Here is a 20,046-nt window from a genome sequence, read left to right as displayed (position 1 = left end):
TTATCAGAGGAGCTTCCGAACTATTATATTTAGAAACTTATTATATCTAGTAACTTTATAGGGCTACAACTTCTCTTCTCAGTAAGTGAAGAAATAAAAGGCCCTCCATATAAAACCACAAACTAGAGCATATTATTAGATGGATCAGAGGAGCTTCCGAACTCAAAAAGACAAGGAAACCAGAGAGACCTCGAGCTTCTCACACAAATCACATAAATAATTTATTCATGGTCCTTGGAAGAGGAGGCCATTAACAGTGAACCCTCCATCGACGCAGATTGTTTGGCCAGTTATGTAAGATGCTGCAGGGAAGCATAGAAATGCCACCAAGGCGGACACCTCTTTTGGCTCTCCAGTCCGTCCTAAAGGGCATCGAGAGTTGACAGCCTCCAAAAATTTTGGGTTACTCAGAAGCTGCAAGTAATGAAGAGACCATAGAGAAGATGAATGCACATGTTACGTGTGGGGAAAGTTCGAGTTTAAATATGCAGTTATTGATTAACAGTTTAACAACATAACATAACATGTTAGAAAATTTTAAAAACACAATCATATGGAAATTTTTGAAAGGATCTTACAGGCTCAGCGAGGGGAGTTCGGATGAACCAAGGTGCAACACTGTTGGTCCTTATGTTGTCTTTTGCCCACTCACATGCTAAGTTTTTTGCCAACTGGTTAATTGCTCCTGAAATAGAGTGCAGAGAAGAGTCACAATCTTCAACTTTCAGAACACAATTATAATTCTATTTTATTTTTAAAATGCAAAAACTATGTGCAAAGAAAAAGACCTTTTGTGGCAGCATATATACTTCCACCCTCCCCAACTGATACAACGCCAGCAACAGAAGACAAAAAAATAATGTTACCAGCTCCTGAAGCTTTCAAAAGAGGATGCGCAAGTTGGGAAAAATGGTAAGCAGATTCAAGATTGGTACTCATAATAAATGAGTAATCTTCAGTTGTGGTCTCGATTGCTGGTTTTAGTTCGGCAGTTCCCACGTTGTTTATCTACAGCCAAAGTCCAAGAGTATTATTAAAACATAAAATGAAGGTTTTATATTCATAAGTGGGAAACAAATACCACCCTTACTTAATCGGGCCGGACTTGTGTCGGGTTAGGGCTGACCCGGTCCATTTAACACCTCTACTTCCAACATTAGAAAGACAAATAACACTAAATATTGAGTTAGCTAGTACAGTTTCATATATATCTCCCTGGAAATTTTTTACAGCCAATATATTTTGAGCATCCCATAAATTATACAAAAATGCAAGGCTCAATCAGTTTAACGGATAAGTGGAGCAAACTTACAAGGATGTTAAGTTTGCCGTGAAATAGTGATGAGACCTTGTTTATAAGCTCCTCTCGTTGAGCTTTTGAGACCACATCACATACCGAACCAGTGACTTGATCAAAACCTTTCATTTTCCATTGGCTCAAGCAGTCGTTAAGCTGAACTTCATTACGAGAACAAGTATGTATAGTTGCACCTAGCCCCGCCAATTCCTCCACAATAGCATACCTAAACACAACACATATATGTAGTACTACTTTAAAAAAAAACAGAACACTTTCAGATTGCAAGCATAAAGGAAGAAAGCGCTAACCCAATTCCTTTGGTTCCACCAGTGACAAGAGCAGTCATTCCGTGAAGAGACCATCTACTATCTTTGCCATTGCTATTTGCCTGCGCCATCTTTTGAGGCTGCTACTGATATTTCAAATTGGTTTTATATATATTTATGCAGAAAATTTGAAGAGAATATTGAAGATATATATAGTAGAAACTAGAGGAGACTTACTAGTCTTGCACTGCTTTACACTTTCTTATACGTCTAAAGAAGCACAATGCTTCTCTTGTACACGTCAAACCTATCAGCCAGTGACAAAAGCAGTCATTCCGTGAAGAGACCACCAACTCCACTTCGATAGAGCAAGAGGCTAACTTTTTTCATTTCTCTAGCTAGTGTGTTACCCTACCATGTGAGTAATGTTAGATAGATCACATTTATATACCATCTCTCTAAAAGAATCTTATCTTATCCTTATCAACAGACGAATTATGGGTCTGTATATTGGGCCACGTGAAACTCTGGCGCTGAGTAAAATTTGTTGAATAATGGATGCCCCAATCTATTTGACTGTCCAACCAATTATATATATATATATGTAAGCGATAAGATTTTGTTTTTCTAAATCAAATGAGCAGTCATCACCAGCCATTGTCATAACAGCTGGTTAAGATTGGACAATGGACCTGACAGCAGCAAATTTGGAAATTGGGCTGTGAAATTGCAATTTGTATGTCACGTGAAATTGGGCTGTGAAATCCCCTACGATACACTAGTACTACTCTTGAGTTGAAATTCATTAGTTAAAGTTGAGACTCTTGAAAATAAGATCTCAATGAAAGCAAGTTTTGGGAAAATCCCAGCCTCCAGTGAGAAATGAGTAGAAGAAGTAGTGCTAAGAGGAGACTTTACAAATTCCAAGCACTTCAACGGCTCAAATATAAATGAGATTCCATATCCGAAGCCGGAAAGGCGACGAATGGAGGCGAACATGAAGCTGCAACATCTGACGATGACACTAGGGTTAGGGTTTTTGGGGACGGAGAGATCATAGACGACTTGTTACATAATAGCCACGACGGTTGCGACACCTGCGAATGGTGGATGGGCTTGCTAAGGGGGTGGCTGTAGAGAATAGGGAGTCTGAGGTGGGGTGGGGTTGGGTCGGGAAAGGAGAGAGAGAAGGAGAGAGATTTTTTTTTAGTTTTTTTTGAATACTTTAAAAGGTTTAAAAGTAAAAAATTAACCATAGTTATACCATGGACATGTGTTAAGTTTTTAAAAGGGTAATGAGGGTATACTTTGAGTTAAAGTAGTGAGCAAAAATGCTCCCCTAATCAATTACATTCCGCTATTGTTCCACATGACGGCACGACATGACAATGACATGCAAGTTTTTCTCCGGAAATTGATGTCTTGGGGCCACAAAGAAGGAAAAAAAAAAAAATTAGTGGGAAGAAAATCATGTCTAGATAATTTGAGAAAAATATGTTTACTAGAAGCATACGAGCTCCAAACTCAGCAAGAAACATGGGAACAACTAATTTCACGATTAACACACTCTTAAGCAATTGGGATACTCCCCAAGAATAAGTGAAAAAAATAAAAATTGACTTCCTATATAATAGGATTTCAACAACTTATTCTGAAAATGTAAAGACAACAATAATTCTTAACATAGAAAGCACTTTGAACACAGTAGCAATAGTGTCTCCCACTAGAAATTGGGAAAGTGACATCAATTTGTGCTCAACTTTAATTGCAATCATTATCCTTGGAAGATAAAACCATTGACGGTCATACCCCCGTCAGCACAAATAGTCTGCCTAGTTATATATGTAAGAAGCTGCAGCGAGGGATAGAAATGACACCAGGGCTGCCACCTCTTCCGGCTCTCCCGGCCATCCTAATGGGGTTCGAGAGTTGACAGCATTCGAAAATTGTTCATTACTCAGAAACTGCATGTATAAAGTAGAGAGAATGATAAGTTTTATGTACCTATATATAGACGCATGTATGTTGTTAGAAAAAGAAAAGAAAAAAAACTAAAGTCTAGAGTGAACTCAAATTTGAATAAATAATATATCGATACATGTGAAAACTTGAAAACTAAGGATCTTACATCTGCAGAAAGGGGAGTTCTGATGAACCAAGGTGCAACGTTGTTGGCCCTTATGTTATCTTTGCCCCACTCACAAGCAAAGGATCTTGCCAATTGGTTTACTGCGCCTGAAACATATTACCAAAAGAACAGTCACAATTTTCACTTCATATACATAATTAACACAAAAAATTTAAAGGAAAGTTCCAATCCCTGCAACTGAGACTGATCCAGCAACAGAAGAGATAAAAACAATGTTACCAGCTCCTGAAGCTTTCAAAAGAGGATGTGCGAGTTGGGACAAATGGTAAGAGGATTCAAGATTGGTACTCGTAACAAATGCAAAATCTTCTGCTGTGCAATCGAGTGTTGCTTTTGCTTCTGCAGTTCCCACATTGTTTTTCTACAGCCACATATTTTTGGAAGAGGGTATTCATTTTAGAACAACTCTAGAATATCATGATTTTCCATTTTAGGTGTAGTTTCTCATAAAAATATATTTAAGAAAATTAAAAAAAAGCCTTTTATAATAATATATTTTTCCTTCATACTCACATTTTTTCTTAAAGTAATGCTACACTTACCACATTTTTATCCCACATTTCTATACCACATGCCCATATCATATGCCACATCAATTAAATCAATGAAGTATATTTTAATAAAGAAAAAAAAAGGGTGTTAGTTGAGGTTTTATCCCAAAATCAATTGGCAATGGCGGGAGTAGCCAAACTCCTTATAAGGTTTTCTAACTTTCCAATGTGAGACATTGTCACTTTCACATTCTCACGCGCCCCCGCATGTGTGGTGACATTTCAAGACCAATTGGCAATGGGGGGAGTAACCCAACTCCTTATGAACCCAGCTAGATCTCTAAACTTTTCAATATGGGACAAACACTCTCAAAATGCCCTGCATACGTGTCTCAAATTTTCAAGCACTTGGCCAATGCTTCCTAAAAAAGCAGTCCCAAAAAAGTATGCATATATATAAATTACATTTTTGGTTTAAAAAATTAAAAGATTTGTAGATACACTCTACGGTCTCCCACAAATATTAGTAGTACACAACCAATTAAGTACTTTTGAACATCAGAACATGCTATATATATAGTCTATAAATTGTTTGTTGGCTCAACAAATACAACTTATATATAAATGGAGTACTTACAAGGATATTAATTTTCCCGTTAAACTGTGATGAGACTTCGTTTATTAGCTCCTGTCGTTGGGCTCTTGATGACAGATCACAAACGGAACCAGTGACTTGATGAAAACCCTTGGTCTTCCATTGATTCAAGCAATCATTGAGCTGGTTTTGGTTCCGAGCACAAGTATGTACAGATGCACCGACAATTCCTCCACAATAGCATACCTAAATTAGAACAACATATGGAACTAGTAAATTGCCAAACATCAGTATATCATATATATCAATACATTTTATAATATAAAAAGGGATGAGCGAGAGAAAAATAAGTGTTCTCTTAGATTGTTGGACAACATTAGACACTTATGGTATGTCTCAGACAACCCTAAGCTATTTGTCCACGCTGCAGAGGAACTATAGTCCCACAAGATGTATATTGCTTCACCAGCAGCAACGTATAAGGCGACCCTTGAGATGACAAAAAGAAATTGGAAACGTAGCTTAGTTGATGGAAATGTTATATTGATAATAAAGACACATTTATTCACTCATCTGTAAACTATATTCCCTATACATAGGTAATGACAGATTTGTACCTGTAGAGTTGGCTTGGTGGTCGACTGATGCAGGGTCCAAGATAACCATAATGCTTATAGGATTAGGTAATCTTAATCCTTATCAAAGTAGGAATCCTTAAGCTTGTGAATATATCTAGAACACTTATATTAGGCTGCCATATCTGATAGGAATAGACTTTCTGATAAACCATGAGTTCTTAGGAATCCTTATTCGATTAGAAGATCACTTCATTAAGACAGTAAACCATCTTACATAACTAACACGAACACCTTGTCATGTCACACAAATTCTTACTTCAATTTCTAAACACACCAAATTTAGTTTTGTTTTTAAAGTGGCAGTTTGCAAGCTTATAAAAGCTTTTTGATGCCTTGCATTACAGCTCCTCCTATTTTTCACACCCGATTAATCCATACTCATGCAAACGTGTGACAAAATTACATGTTCTAGTGATCTATTATCTTCTCTCTCTTTACCTATCAAATTTCTCTCCTCTTACTTGATCTATGAAGTTCATCATCCATTCCAAAGAATAAACTCATCCATGTAATTATGGATCAGTCTTCTTGACGTCATCAATGGCAATCACCAAAAATAAGGTGAAACTCCTAGTCCATGTAAAAAAGCCACAAAATTCTGTTTGCTGAAGGGAGCATAGACCTGTTAGTTGACTTTTTCACTGTCTTTGGCCTCTAAACTAGTTAAGTCTGAAAATACAATACAACTAATATGAAAAAGCAAATACAAAACAAAACGAATTGTAAATCTGGCTGTTGGTTTAGTTAATGAATGCCAACTAGTGGAAATAAATACATATTTATTCACTCATCCATAGATTATATTACCTATGTATAGGTAATGACAGATTTGTATATGTAGAGTTGCTTTGTGGTCGACTGATGATGCAGAGTCTCCAAGGTGACCCTCCACCTTCTTGATCCATTCACCATTGCCATTTTTGAATAATTTTGAATTTAGGATACTTCTTTTATGAAGTTTTTGGTCTTTGAAGGCTTAAGCACATGCTCCTTCTTCTCTGTCCTCAATGGCTACAACCAACAACACTAGCGTGAGTTTGAAGCTTCTGATTGACACAAAAAAATAAGGCCCATTTTAATACAATGTTTAAGGCCATTTTACAAAACCCAACCCGTTAGTTATATTAAAAATTAGGTCAGATATCCTCTTCTTCTCAGCATCGCCTTCTCCGTCCTCTCTGTCTCGATCTCTCTCTCTCTCTCTGTCTTTCTTCCTAACAAGCAGCGGATCCTGCGCGCTTCAACCGCCCTTCGTCCACGCCTCAACGGCAAAAGGCCCGCCCAAACCGCCTAGAGCCACCTAGAGCCGCCTAGGGCCGCCTAGAGCCGCCTAGGCGGGCGCCCAGGCGCCGCCTAGAGCCGCCTAGGCAGGCGCCCAGGCGCCGCCTAACTCCCTGGCTCCTATTCCTAATGATTAAGGTGAAATTGCGGCGTTGTCCTTGTTGGAAAAAATAGCTCACCTAAAGGATACAAAGGTTTTGGCGCTCAAAGGGAGAATTTGAAACTGCCTAAAAGCGACCGGTCGCTGGGAATTTGCGACCGGTCGTTCATGGGCAGATTCAAAGTCTGGAGCGAGCGACCGGTCGTCAGTTCTTTGCGACCGGTCGCAGGAAGCACGAGCGACCGGTCGCCTGACATTTGCGACCGGTCGCTTAGAAGCAGATTCAAAGTCTGGAGGGAAAACTTCTGGCGACCGGTCGCCCATTCCTGACGACCGGTCGCTCCAGTCGTGCTGTGATGTTTTGCTTACGTATTTTCAACTGTCTTTTCAATGGCTATCGCTTTCCACAAGTTTGCAGGTGCTTAATGGATCACTTCTGAGGTAAAAGAGGGTTGACTACCTGCTGGATAGTTGGGAGAGCACTCATGGCTAATTGGTTATCTTATTTTGAATAATCTCCTCTCCATTTTCTGGTTTAATGGAGGTGGCTGAGTGGGATTGTATTACCTACCTGATCTGACCCTTAGTCTAAGTGGTGACTAAAAGGAAAGAACGTGGAGGACAATCAGATATCCTATCTCTTGTCCATTGGCTTGTGTAGGTAATGGGATGAAGTAAGATAACACAAGGGAGAAAGCATGTTGAACATATGTAGTGGCAAAAGCTGGAAACAATTGTAAGTTTCTGTGAGAGTTTCAGAAAAGCCAAGGGGAGAGCAAGAGAGTTCTCTAAGTGTATCAAGGTGTTGAGCAAGGGTGTGAGAGAAACAGATTGTGAGGGTAGTGTTCTAAGGGGGTTTCCTTTGTAAACCAAAGTTGTAACCTATCTTCATTAGTGAAATTTCTCAAGGTGCACTATGCCAAAAAAGGGCTTTAGCAACGGATTTTATCCGTTGCCTATTACACATAAATACCGTGGTATTCAAGCCTGTTGCCTATTCCTATGTAATAGGCAACGGATATTCTCCGTCGCTGTTTATCACTTACTACATCGGATATCTGGTAAACTCCGATGCCTAAATGATTTCCGAGTGCCAAAAAAAGGTTGACTTCTGACGCCTAAACCCGAAACAGCATCAGTAGTTTCAAAAGGTAGGAGGCTAAAGAGGTCTAACATCATCAGTAGTTTTAAAAGGGATGAGGCTAAAGAGGTCTAACAGCATCAGTGATATCTACTATGCTGATGCATATTATCAATTACAACATCATAGAAACAAATAATGGTGTTGTGAATTATGTTATACATCATTGCTTTTTTTTATTTTGCGGACGTGAAAAACCTCCAATAGTGCTGGTGGTTACATAAATGTTGATGCTACTTCTCGTTTTAGGCATCAGTGATAATAGATGTCTGGTTGTTGTTTTTATCTTTCAACTTCAGTTATTTCTGGAAAACTGAAATTGTTATAAACAATAAGCATCATTTATGCAAGGAAAGAGTAGGTATTTTGCTTGTTTCACATCACACTTTACTTAGTTACTATAATAGTATTTAAGAAAGACCTCATTTCCAAATCATGTTGTTGCCATTGCTCATAAAAATAAACATTATATCAACAGTAATTTAAATATATCCTTAATTGTCTATATATATATAAGCAAAATACTTGAATGATCCATACTTGTCACATCCAAATCACAAATTTACCAGCCCTACACCACAAATTATCCATACTTGTCTATGCATAAGCAAAATACTAGCTAGAAAGACATGTAAAATGAAGGAATGTTTAGCTTAATCAAAAGCCATTCTAGGACATGACTTGCCAATTCTTCTCGCACCTCATCCAATTCCATTTGGGTGTACGTGTCCTTCCTTCTAGCTCTATATTGGAAAAAAAAAAAAAAACACAGAATGTAAACACAAAATATGAACATCAGCTTAAAAAGTGCAAGGTACTAAATTTGCATAAGATATGTTGTCACTTCAAATGAACCAATATGCAAATTTACGTAATCATATTGGTGAACAAGAAAATCTAATTTGTCAATCAATCTAATTAAACAAGAAGTCATTAATTGGATCCCACTTCATGTTTAAACTAGCAATTAAATGATCATGTGATGGGGTAGAGAGTTGGACATGCACAGCTAGCATTTTTTCTCAATTGACACAGACCTAACTACCAAAAAAACAGAGGCACATTGCTGTGAAAAAAAATTACACAAGGTTCATATTAACACAGACCTAACTACCAAAAAAACTGAATTTGTCAACCAATCTAACTAGATAACAAGGTAATTACTATCCAATAAAAGAAACAATAAAAGTAAAGATATGCCAAAACCTTTTGGTTATTTTTCAAAATACCTTTACTTGCTGAAGTATAATAGAATCATTTCTTCTCTTTTTTAATGGGAAAAATGACATTACAAGAGGAAGCTGTATTCAGATTTCTCAAACTTGAAGTACCAAAGCAATGATGAGCATACAATAGTAAATATAATATATGTTCAATCTTAAGAAGTTAACCCATCTTGAACAACATAGAGAAAAAATTAGGTCATTATCTAGATTTGGTATCCTCTTCCTGTTTTTGAGTCTGGGCAACTTCAACAAAAATCAGCCTCCCATCAACCATCTGGACAAATTTTAACAAAAACTTCGAAAGAGAAAAACAAGACTGAAGGTGTTCACAAAAAAATACAATTTAAAAACATATGACAAAAACAAAGACTAGGAAATTTGATCAACGAAAAACACATATTCAGTACATAAAAGATTAGAATGCGCAAGTATAAGGGCTATATGATCTGCAATTTGGCATAAAAACAATTATAATGAGTCAATTTACCAAATCAGAACAAAGATGTGTTAGTTGAATGCCAAAATAGTACGATGCCAAAATATTCAATGAGTTTTTGATGTTTGACGAGTCTTTTAATATTTCTTTTAGGTTTAGGTGAAATTAACTTTGGAAGCTAAACCTTCTGTACTTAACCTTAGAAAGTAGCCTCACTTATGTTCAAGGAAACACACTACACAGAAATCAGATTGATAATGAAGCTGTGTTTCCCTGTTTGTGTCATCTTCAAATTGCAAGATGTTTTTTTCATAAGAAACCAGACCTGTAACCAAATAAAGAGGGACTCAACCAACTACTTGCTGATCTTCAACGTACAACTCATCATAAATAAACATGAACCAAAGATCAAATCTAAAACTACAAACTAAACAGCAAATAATATGAAACATATACAGAATTTAAATTCTCATTTAGTTAGTTTAAAAAACCTAAATTTCTGCCAAATACCAAGATAGATTTGACCCCAAACACCAAAACAAATTAAAATTGAATTGAAAAATAAAGAATTCTTACCAAAATGTGGAGCAGTTAGTGGTCATGGGGTAGTGGCGTTGATCCTTGGCAGCAGAGGAAGAGGATTAAAAAAATATAAACGGAAAATTAAAATGAGAAAGGAAAAAAATTCTGAATCATAATCAAAACAAAGCACCTGCCTCAAACGCTGTGTTCAGACCTTTCATCGAACACTTGGGCGGCACCATTTTCAGGCAGATCCACACGATCAGTCGAACACCTGCTATCTACCGCACACTCTTGTAGTGAAAAAAATCAAAAGTAAAACAATAATGAAACATGAAAAAGAAATTAGAGCAGATAATTGCAGTTCTTAAATCAAATTCAATTAGAAGAATCTTCAGATTGAACATACTAGCCAACAATTTCTTTTTTTCTAAAAGGGTATAAGAAGCTGACTTTGACCTCTTTCCCACCGTCCTCTCACCCAGCTTTTTCTCTAACTTCAACCAATCACATGGCACCTCTTCTAAAAACAAACCAAAGCACCATTAGATTCTGCAAAATGAATAATAAAAAATCTAAATATAAATTAAACTTTTGAAAGAATTTGAAACTTTGTAGTATCTGGTAGAACATAAATTGAAATAATTGAAAGAATTTGAAACTTCGTAGCCAGTGAGGTTCTACAAAATTTAGTAAAACCAATTGAGGGTGCAGCCGTGAGGTTCTGCAAGGCTAAATTGGAAAATAAAAGAGCGATAAAGAGAGTTAGGGTTACCTTGCGATTGCAGTCGTGAGAGGGTTTGGGAACGCAGAGGATGTCTAGATGAGAAAGAATGAGCTCATTTGGGGTTAAAGAGAAAAAAAGGGATTTGGAATCAGATATAGAGCCAGAGAGGGTTTTGGGTTAGTGAGAGAGTGAGTGAGTTTAGGGTCAGAGAGGACTCTGGCTGCTACACGAAAAATTAGGGGTAGAGTATTCTGGGAATATGAACATTCTAAGAGGGAAAGGGGGAGGATTTTCGCAAGAATGGGGCAGTGATGAAGGAGAGAGAAGAAAGAGAGAGTTTCAGAGGGACTGAAAAAAATTGAGAGGGTGAGGAGAGATTTTTCCAGGAGATGGAGTTTTAGGGTGACAGTTTGAGAGGGAGTGAAAAAATTGAGAGGGAGCTGGAAGTAATTGGGGCAAGAGTTTCAGAGGGAAATGAAGTTTCAGGCAGAGTTTGCGAGGGAGAGCGTGAAAATTTTGGGTTAGTTTCAGAGTGAGTGAAAAAATTGAGAGGGAGTTAGAAGAATTGGGGCTAGAGTTTGAGAGGGAGCTGAAGTTTCAGAGAGAGTTTGCGAGGGAGAGTAAAACTTTTGGGTTAGGGCGTTGACTCAGACTTTAGGCATCAGAGGTAGATTACCAAAAAATGACCCTCTTAAAAATAAAATAAAAACTTATCACTTTAGGCATCTATATTTTTGTAGATGATGCTAAAGGGGAATAAAGCCATCGTCATAAATAAACAAAAATGCGCGCTGATGTCTTTATACCTGTTTAGTATCGTTATTTTCGAAATTGATGCCTAATATGCTAATAGCATCGATTTCACTCTCTACCGATGCCTATCTAGTGTTGCTGTAAGTGAAATTTGACATAGTGGTGATCACCAAAGAGGATGTAGGCAATTTGCTGAACCTCTATAAACACTTGTGTCATTTGTGCTTGGTTAATTTCTGTGTGTGTGTGTAAGACTCATCCATCATTGAGTTCTTTGTCTAAAGTCCATCAACAACAAGATCTTTAAGGGCAGTGAGTTAGTCATTAATTCACAACAGTCCTCCCGCCTGGCGCCTAGGCGCCGCCTAGGCCGATTTTTCGAACCTATTTAAGATTACAGTTTTTTAGTGGAAATAAATACATATTTATTCACTCATCTGTAGATTATATTCCCTATGTATAGGTAATGACAGATTTGTATATGTAGAGTTGCTTTGTGGTCGACTGATGATGCAGAGTCCAAGGTGACCCTCCACGTTCTTGATCCGTTCACCATTGCCATTTTTGAATAATTTTGAATTTAGGAAACTTTTTTTGTGAAGGACGTCCTTAATATCCCCTCAATAGCTACCACCAACAGCGCTAGCGTGAGTTTGAAGCTTCTGATTGACACAAAAATCCACAAAGTTCTGTTTGCTGAAGCAAGCAAGGAAGTTGTTGATTTCCTTTTCAGTTTTCTGTCTTTGCATGTTGCAACTGTTACTAGGCTCCTCTCAACTGATGGTATGGTTGGTTGCTTAGGCAACCTTTACCAGAGTGCCGAAAGCCTTAGTGTCAACTCATACTTGCCACTCAATCTTAAGGACATCCTGCCCAAACCCAAAACAACAATTTCTGCGGCCAATATCCTTCAATTGCCATTGCCGACCAACAATGATTAGAATCTTTCTAAATTGTTCTACATTTGTGTGAGGTGCAGTAACTGTATTTCTGAGGGCTATGGAATCCCTTGTCCACAGTGCAGATCATGTAACATTTCCACCCTTATGTTTCTCCATCTGCGCCTACTGGAGCAACCTCCAGCAATATTAAGGCAGGCTATGTCAAGGGTGGTGTTATTTACAGGATAATGGATAATTTGGAAGTGAAGCCAATGACCACCGAATCAAGTGTTGCAGTACTTCAAAAGTTCAATATGAAGGGGATTGATGCAATTCAAGTTAAGGAGGTTTCATGTCCTAAATATTTCTCTAACTCTTATCGGTGGCTTGTTGATCTATTTAGTGAGCTAAATGTCTTACGTGTATATTTCTCTCTCTTGTAGGGTTTGAAGTTGGTGAAGGCCTCATTGGAGTCAAATACCGCTCTTACCAATGTCTTCCTTGGAAAGAAACAGCACAAACTATTCAACTTTGGTCCTCTAGCGACATTGAGCTTTTGGGGTTTCATTTTGGTTTGTGGATTGGGATTTCTGTTCTATTACTTTGGATTATGTAAACTTTGGTCCATTGATTCTATTGGTTTCATTCATTATATCTCAAGAAAAGTCATCAGCCATCGCAACAATCATTCAGCTTTATCGTTGATCCAGAACAAATAAGGAGGCCAATTTTGTACTGAGGGAGGTTGAAGAAATTAAGCTCATCTATATATACTGATTCATAACATCTGAAGAAACTGATGAATTGTCGAAGCCTATCCTCCTGATTGACACAAAGGGCCATTTGAGTGCGGCCGTTTCTCTATTTACTTTAATTTCAACATATCAAATGCAGCTACTGCGTATATTTTAGAATTGAACTTAAAACCATTTGGCCTGGTTTGTGTAAAATCATATTAAATGCGTATATTAAAAATTTATAATTGGAATAAAAATTTATATTAAAAAAAGGACCGCCGCGCGGCTATACTCCATTTTTATTTTCTTCCTGGAATTAATAGTATAGCCGATCGGCTATATATACTCCGTGGTTTAAAAAAAAATTAAAATATAATATATTAAAAGAATATAGCCGGGAGGCTATATTCGGGTCCCTTTTTTAACAATAAATAGTATATCCGCGCGGCTATACTATTAAAATATATTATATTCAAACAGTACAGCCGCGCGGCTATACTGGGTTCATTGAACACTACAACAGCCTTATTGATGAATTAGTCGAGAATGAGATCACACCCTATGTGACCTTATTGCTCTTTGACCTACCTCAAGGTTTGGAAGACAAGTACTTAGGCCCTTTGAACCGTTCCTTTGTGGATGATTTCAAGGCTTACACTGAAATCTGTTTGAGATCATTCGGAGATAGGGTCAAAAATTGGATCACAATCAACGAGCAGTTGATCATAGCCAAATTTGGATATGACTTTGGAATTGCTGCGCCAGGAAGGTGTTCTATTTCAGCAGGGTTTCCATGCATAGCGCCGGCAATTCAGCCACTGAACCTTACATTGTTAGCCATAACCCTAGCCCATGCCACTGTTGTTGAGCTTTACAGAGAGAAGTTTCAAGAGAAACAAGGTCGACAAATTGGAATTAGTCTTGTAGGACAGTATGTTGAGCCTTACTCAGAATCAGCAGAAGACAGAGCTTCTACTACTGCAACGATCCTTTAGCTGCAATGCTGACCGAAAACAAAAACGAAGATCAAATTGGTCCTCAGGCTGAAGGAAACTCGATCCTCTACATTATTTATCCACAAGGTGTGAAGAAACTGTTGGAGTTCATGAATAAAAATTATCGAAATCAGATAATCTACATTACTGAAAATGGAATTACCGAGCCAAAGGATAATAAACGAGGGCTTCATATTGCACTGAAGGATCCACATAGAATTGAAAATAATCTGAGGCATTTGTTGTACTGGATGAACAGGGCAATGAAGAATGGAGTGAACTTGAAAGGATATTTCCACTGGGCTCTGTTTGATGACTATGAATGGGGTGATGGCTATACCTTAAGATTCGGGCTTTACTACATAGATTACAAAAACAATCTCACGCGCATTCCCAAAGAGTCCGCTAAGTGGCTCCCTAAATTCCTCAAAGGGTGAGAGAAGAGAATAGAGATCAAGCTCTGGATGCATGTTAATAAAGACCAAGTTCCAATGTTGAGTTTCATAGGCACAATGCCCTGTACTATGATACAGAATGTTGAGTTTCACTGCAATAAAGGCAACGTACGGTTTGAGTGCTTCAATTAACATCTATAATTAGGCAATACAAAAATAACATTGGCATACAATTATGGTATAAGGAATATATAGCCGTATAGTTCCTTTGTCTTCCTCATCACTAGTTCAATATGGCAGCAACCTCCAACGTTTGTGTGAGCTTGAAGCTCCTAATAGACACTAAGAGCCACAAATTTTTGTTTGCTGAAGTGAGCAAAGAAGTTGTTGATTTTTTCTTCTCTTTGTTGTCTTTGCATGTTGGCACCGTCATTAGGCTCCTCTCTAGAGGATGGCATGGTTGGTCGCTTAGGCAAGCTCTACGTGAGCCTTGAAAATCTTAGCTACACATACTTGCAACCTAATCTCAACATTAACACCCTGCTCAGGCCCAAGTCAGCTGTTGCTGGAGCTAATATCTTCCATTTGTTGACCGACAATAAATCGGATTCGGAAGCTAAGAAATTTTACTACGTACTGTGATTGCAATCACCCATCATCCCCTTTCCATTCGTACCATGTGACCGAAAACAGCAGCACGCGGTATGTGTCGGATGATGTTAGAGCCCTTTGTCCAAAGTGCGGAAGAACAATGTCCAAGCTGATGATTTATGTTGCTCCACCAGCAGCAACGTCTACACGAGATACAATTTTTTCAAGCGAGGGAGGGTATGTGAAAGGTGTTGTTACATATATGATTATGGATGATTTGGAAGTGCAGCCTATGTCTACCATTTCAAGCATTGCCATGCTTAACAAGTTCAATGTGAAGGATGTTGGAGCCCTTGAAGAGAGGGTGGTTCAGCTTGGCTTGCAAGAGGTTTGATCATTTGAATAAGCTTCTCTCATTTCATCTTATAATTGCTCAAAGAAAGCACCAATGCTAAAATGCATAATTCTAACTTGTTTTTGTGTTTCTTCATTAGGGTTTGAAATTGCTCAAGGCATCTTTAGAGTCAAAAACAGTCCTCACTGATGTGTTCCTTGGGATGAAGTTGGCGGCATGAACATTTTGGAGCCACTCCGAACTTGTTGTTTTTCTGAAGCAAGATGTGTTTTGTTATGCAATAATTATCCTTTTGGAGCTTTATTTGGTGCGTATATGCATAATGCATTTAATTAATGACTTCATATCTACATGTTGAAGGTTTTTCTTCCGTCTTCATCTATTATACCTTTTTATTTAACAATAATCCAGTGAAGCTCGATGGTTTTTTGTTTGATGGTCAAAATAAACTATGGAAGAAGCCCAAAATGGAAGCTCAAAAAAAAAAAAAAAAAACAAAGCAGAAAAAATCTTAATTAAACCAACACAAGGAGTTCGAAAAGGCAAAGCCTAGTTTCAAAGAAATGAATGACAAATTATAATTGTTTTTCCGTGATTTTCATCATCAACGTCAACCATTAATTCGAAAAAATAAATACCAGTAGTTTAAGTTGCTAACCCTCCGCCTTCTTGGTCCATGTGAATCATGATCATCCTTCAGTTCCGATCAATAGGGGTTTAATCTCCATTGATAACGTGATTCTTCAGCTTCGAACTTTGGTCTCTTAAATTCCTAGTGTTTAATTTCCATAGATATGAATGAATTTGAAAAGCTATAAATTGTTAGGTCTTTCTAAGGCTTAGAAATATGCATATGCCTATTTGTCTTCAATATTTCCATAACGTGACACTGAAGCTTCTTGTCCACACAAAGGGTCGCAAGGTTCTGTTTGCTGAAGCGACCAAGGAGGTTGTGGTAAAATATTTATAATTACAGTAGAAAAGGGAAATAGACAAAGGAAGAGCTATCTCTCTACTTTCTTCATATACTTGTATCGCTTTCTCCACATTTATGCTCCAGCTCTTCAATCTCTGTTTTGTTAAATAACATAAGTTTCCTACATTAGGTCACCCAAGTGTCTTAAGCATGTCAAGAAATTGTGGGGTAAGGGCATACAAGTTTAGGCGGTCTCACCAATTATCCCACTTTTGGTCCTCTAGATATAAGAATTTCTTTGTTCAACTTTTAGTTTGTATCTTAATTGACTAAAAAATTTAGTTTCCCTCGGTAGTCGGTATACATGTAGTTTCCCTTGCTTGTCACGTTAAGCTTAGTGGTTAAACTTCACATGTACTAAATATGGAAGCTTGGTGGTTAAACTTCACATATAGTAATGAAAAACCTATGTTTAGTTTGTAGTATATATCCACAAAAAATTGATTACCAATTTTAAGAATAAAGCATGCGGAAAATATAAATATTTATGTGTCGTAAACCTTATACTTCTAAACCTAAAGCATCAAATCAATAGGAAAAATTAAGTACATTATTGCTGCAAGTAGATAATTATTATCTTCAATAACAAAAAAACATTAATATTATATATCCAACCAAACATTAATATTACAGTAGGATAATTATTTAATTATCAAATTAAATTAGAAAATAAATATTTGTTCTTCCTACTTATAACTTTCATTACGATATTAGGAAATAAATTAATGGCTATTTCTAATGCATGTTGGAAATCCAGTTAAGTTAGGAAATAAATTAATGCATATCTCTCAAAGAAGAATGAAATAATGAACAAAATTTGATTGCATTGAATTGAAGAACTGTTGATTTCACCTTCTTTGGTAAGTTTTGGTGAATCATACCGAATAATAATTACATATTCCATTATTAAATAATGATAATATTATTATTTAGGTGGTAGCTTAGATGGACATGTCACATCATCATGTCTGATGAAGAGCATTTTTGTTTAATTTCCTTGTTAGGGTTTGAAATTGTTGAAAGGCATCGTTGTAGTCAAATGCAGTTCTGACGAATGTGTTCCTTTAAGCAGCATTTCAAGTTGACATTTTGAAGCTTCTTTTGGAATGTTTTGTTTTCGAATATGGATATGATGTATCCCTTTGTTTTACAATATTAATTGGCTGAATGAATTGGATTGGGTACGTATTGGACTTCAAACTAATACAAAGAGATCAAATTTTGATGATTTTTTACAGCTACACTCCTTGACCTTATATGAATACAATGACTGAATTTGATCTTCAATTTAAAATATTCACACTAGTGAATATATTGTTTCTAATGGCATATGCATTCTACGAAACTAGTTTCAACGATCCAACCGTCAAACTTGTTTGTTTATACTTCGAGATCATGTAGGCCAAAAATCGGAAAAAATAAACATTCAGAGATCAAGTAATGGGACAAAACTTTTCGACAGTTATAAACAAAAAATCACGATTTAACGGTTATTTCAATTTCGATTTTGATAATTTTTTACAGCTACACTCCTTGACCCTATATGAATACAATGAACTAATTCGATCGTCAATTTAAAATATATATTTTCTAACAAAAATCCAATCCGAACTACAATAATATATGTTTCCAACAAAAATCCAATCCGAACTAAAATAATAAATTTAAAGCTACTTAATAAATATATATACCCTTTAATTTCTTAAGTGTTATGCATACAAAATAAAAAACAAAAACAAAAACATAAATAAATAAATTAATAAATAAATAAATAAATATATATATATATATATATATATATATATATATATATATATATATATATATATATATACAGTTTAATTTCTTAACGAAATATTTGGATTACGTCATGCAAAGATTTTAAATAATAATTTATTTATTTTATTTATTTTTGTAAAGACTTTGCATGATGAAACACACTTTGTCGCTCAAGACTTTGTGCAACGAAGTTTAGTGTTTCGTCACGCAAAGTCATGCAAAGCGACAATGTTTTGTTGTCGCACAAAAGTTTGTCTCACAAAGTGACTTTGAGCGACGATGTATGTTCCATTGCACAAAATTTAGTCGCGTAAGACTTTGAGCGACAAAGTTTTGAGTTTTGTCGCTCAAAGTGACTTTGAGTGACGAATTGTGTTTCGTTGCGCAAAATTTGATCGCGCAAGGTTTTTTTATACTAGTGTATGTTTAAAGAAAAGTCAAACTTTAACGTCTTAATACATAAGAAATTAGTGTTGTTTAGTAGACTGTTCAACAGCATTAGATGCTTATGCTTAACGTAAACCCGAGCCTTAAGCTCTTAGTACTACATAATATGCATTAGATATGCATCATGCATGCATGCTATAAAATTGTCTTTTTGATGAGAAAACACTCAGGGATTAGATTGAAAACATAAGTTAGCTAAGAAATTGAAAGAGAAGGCTAACCCCATTCCCTTTGGTTCCTCCAGTGACAAGAGCAGTCATTCCTTGAAGAGACCATCCACGAGTGATATCTGCCTTAGCCATCTCTCTCTCTCACTCTCTCTTACTCTGTGACTGTGTGTGTGTGTGTGTTGAGGCCGCTACTATTCACCCCATCCATGCATCCATCTTCTTATATAAGAAACAAAGTCTGCATCCAATACTTTATTTTGATCTGCGTGACAATATTGACTGCTTGTGCACATGTATTGACACTACATTCAGACATCTAGGGCACCGGCAGGCAACCATTAAACATACAGTTATGCATACAACATGCTTTACCATTAACATGACATCTACTTTAATTGCCATATCCTTTCTCAGACATCTTTGCGCTTTGCGTTGAGAGACCAGATCGAAGGAAGACTTATCTTACTCACAAGCTACTCTCTTTATTAATTGACCAAAAAAAGAAAGAAAAGCTACTCTCTTTATTAAAAAGCATAGCTATTTTAGAATGTTATATATATATCCCAGCAATTCTTCTTTGCATAGCACGTCCGTTCTTTATTAGAAGACAGATTATCATAAAGCGTCGATATCATTGTCGATAATATGTTTTCAATTGGTAGAACCAGTCTTTTTTGGAGTAGCAGTGACATCTTCTTTGCTTTTCTTGCCATCTTTCTGATCAGTCTTTGAGCTGGTGAGATCAGAAACATTCTGCTCCCTCAACCTCTTCGTCCCATTAATTTGTCCACCACTCCCTGTGCTGATGATCCCTGGCCTTTCAGCTCCACATCTTAACGACCAACAATATACAATCCAAGATCATTGATCAGTCAAGTACAATAATTAACCAACAAATTGAGATGTTTATTTCTCTCTAATATAACACATATTTTCACAAATCATATTATCATGCACATGATGACAACTGTGGAATATTAAACTAAATAATGCTGTCACACTAAGATGGGCTATCCATATTATATAATTATTCGATGTACTTGTTGTACACTGTTTGTGCCTAATAAATCACGGCCATGAACTGACCGAAGGGGC

General features: G+C 36.7%; 1 protein-coding gene and 3 pseudogenes across 1 annotated transcript; 2 read left to right on the top strand and 2 right to left on the bottom strand.

Annotated features, from left to right (window-relative positions):
- Positions 1–1,801, bottom strand: LOC110773455 (tropinone reductase homolog At5g06060-like). Its single transcript, XM_088255218.1, has 5 exons — positions 1,609–1,801; positions 1,313–1,523; positions 789–1,008; positions 579–685; positions 1–414 (listed from the first exon to the last, which is right to left on the bottom strand). Exons 1-5 carry the CDS (start codon positions 1,695–1,697, stop codon positions 226–228), a joined length of 816 nt encoding a protein of 271 aa, XP_088111344.1. The 5' UTR covers positions 1,698–1,801; the 3' UTR covers positions 1–225.
- Positions 1,802–3,248: 1,447 nt separating this feature from the next.
- On the bottom strand, positions 3,249–19,083 carry LOC110773457 (tropinone reductase homolog At1g07440-like; annotated as a pseudogene).
- On the top strand, positions 12,755–14,238 carry LOC148294090 (beta-glucosidase 32 pseudogene; annotated as a pseudogene).
- On the top strand, positions 14,927–15,799 carry LOC148294089 (uncharacterized; annotated as a pseudogene).
- Positions 19,084–20,046: the final 963 nt, after the last annotated feature.

This window comes from Prunus avium, chromosome 6 (genome assembly GCF_965620075.1).
Source record: "Prunus avium chromosome 6, drPruAviu1.hap1.1, whole genome shotgun sequence".
In the NCBI taxonomy this organism is placed as follows: Eukaryota; Viridiplantae; Streptophyta; class Magnoliopsida; order Rosales; family Rosaceae; genus Prunus; species Prunus avium.
The sequence above is the reverse complement of the archived record's forward strand: the minus strand, read 5'-3'. Positions and strand labels throughout refer to the sequence as shown.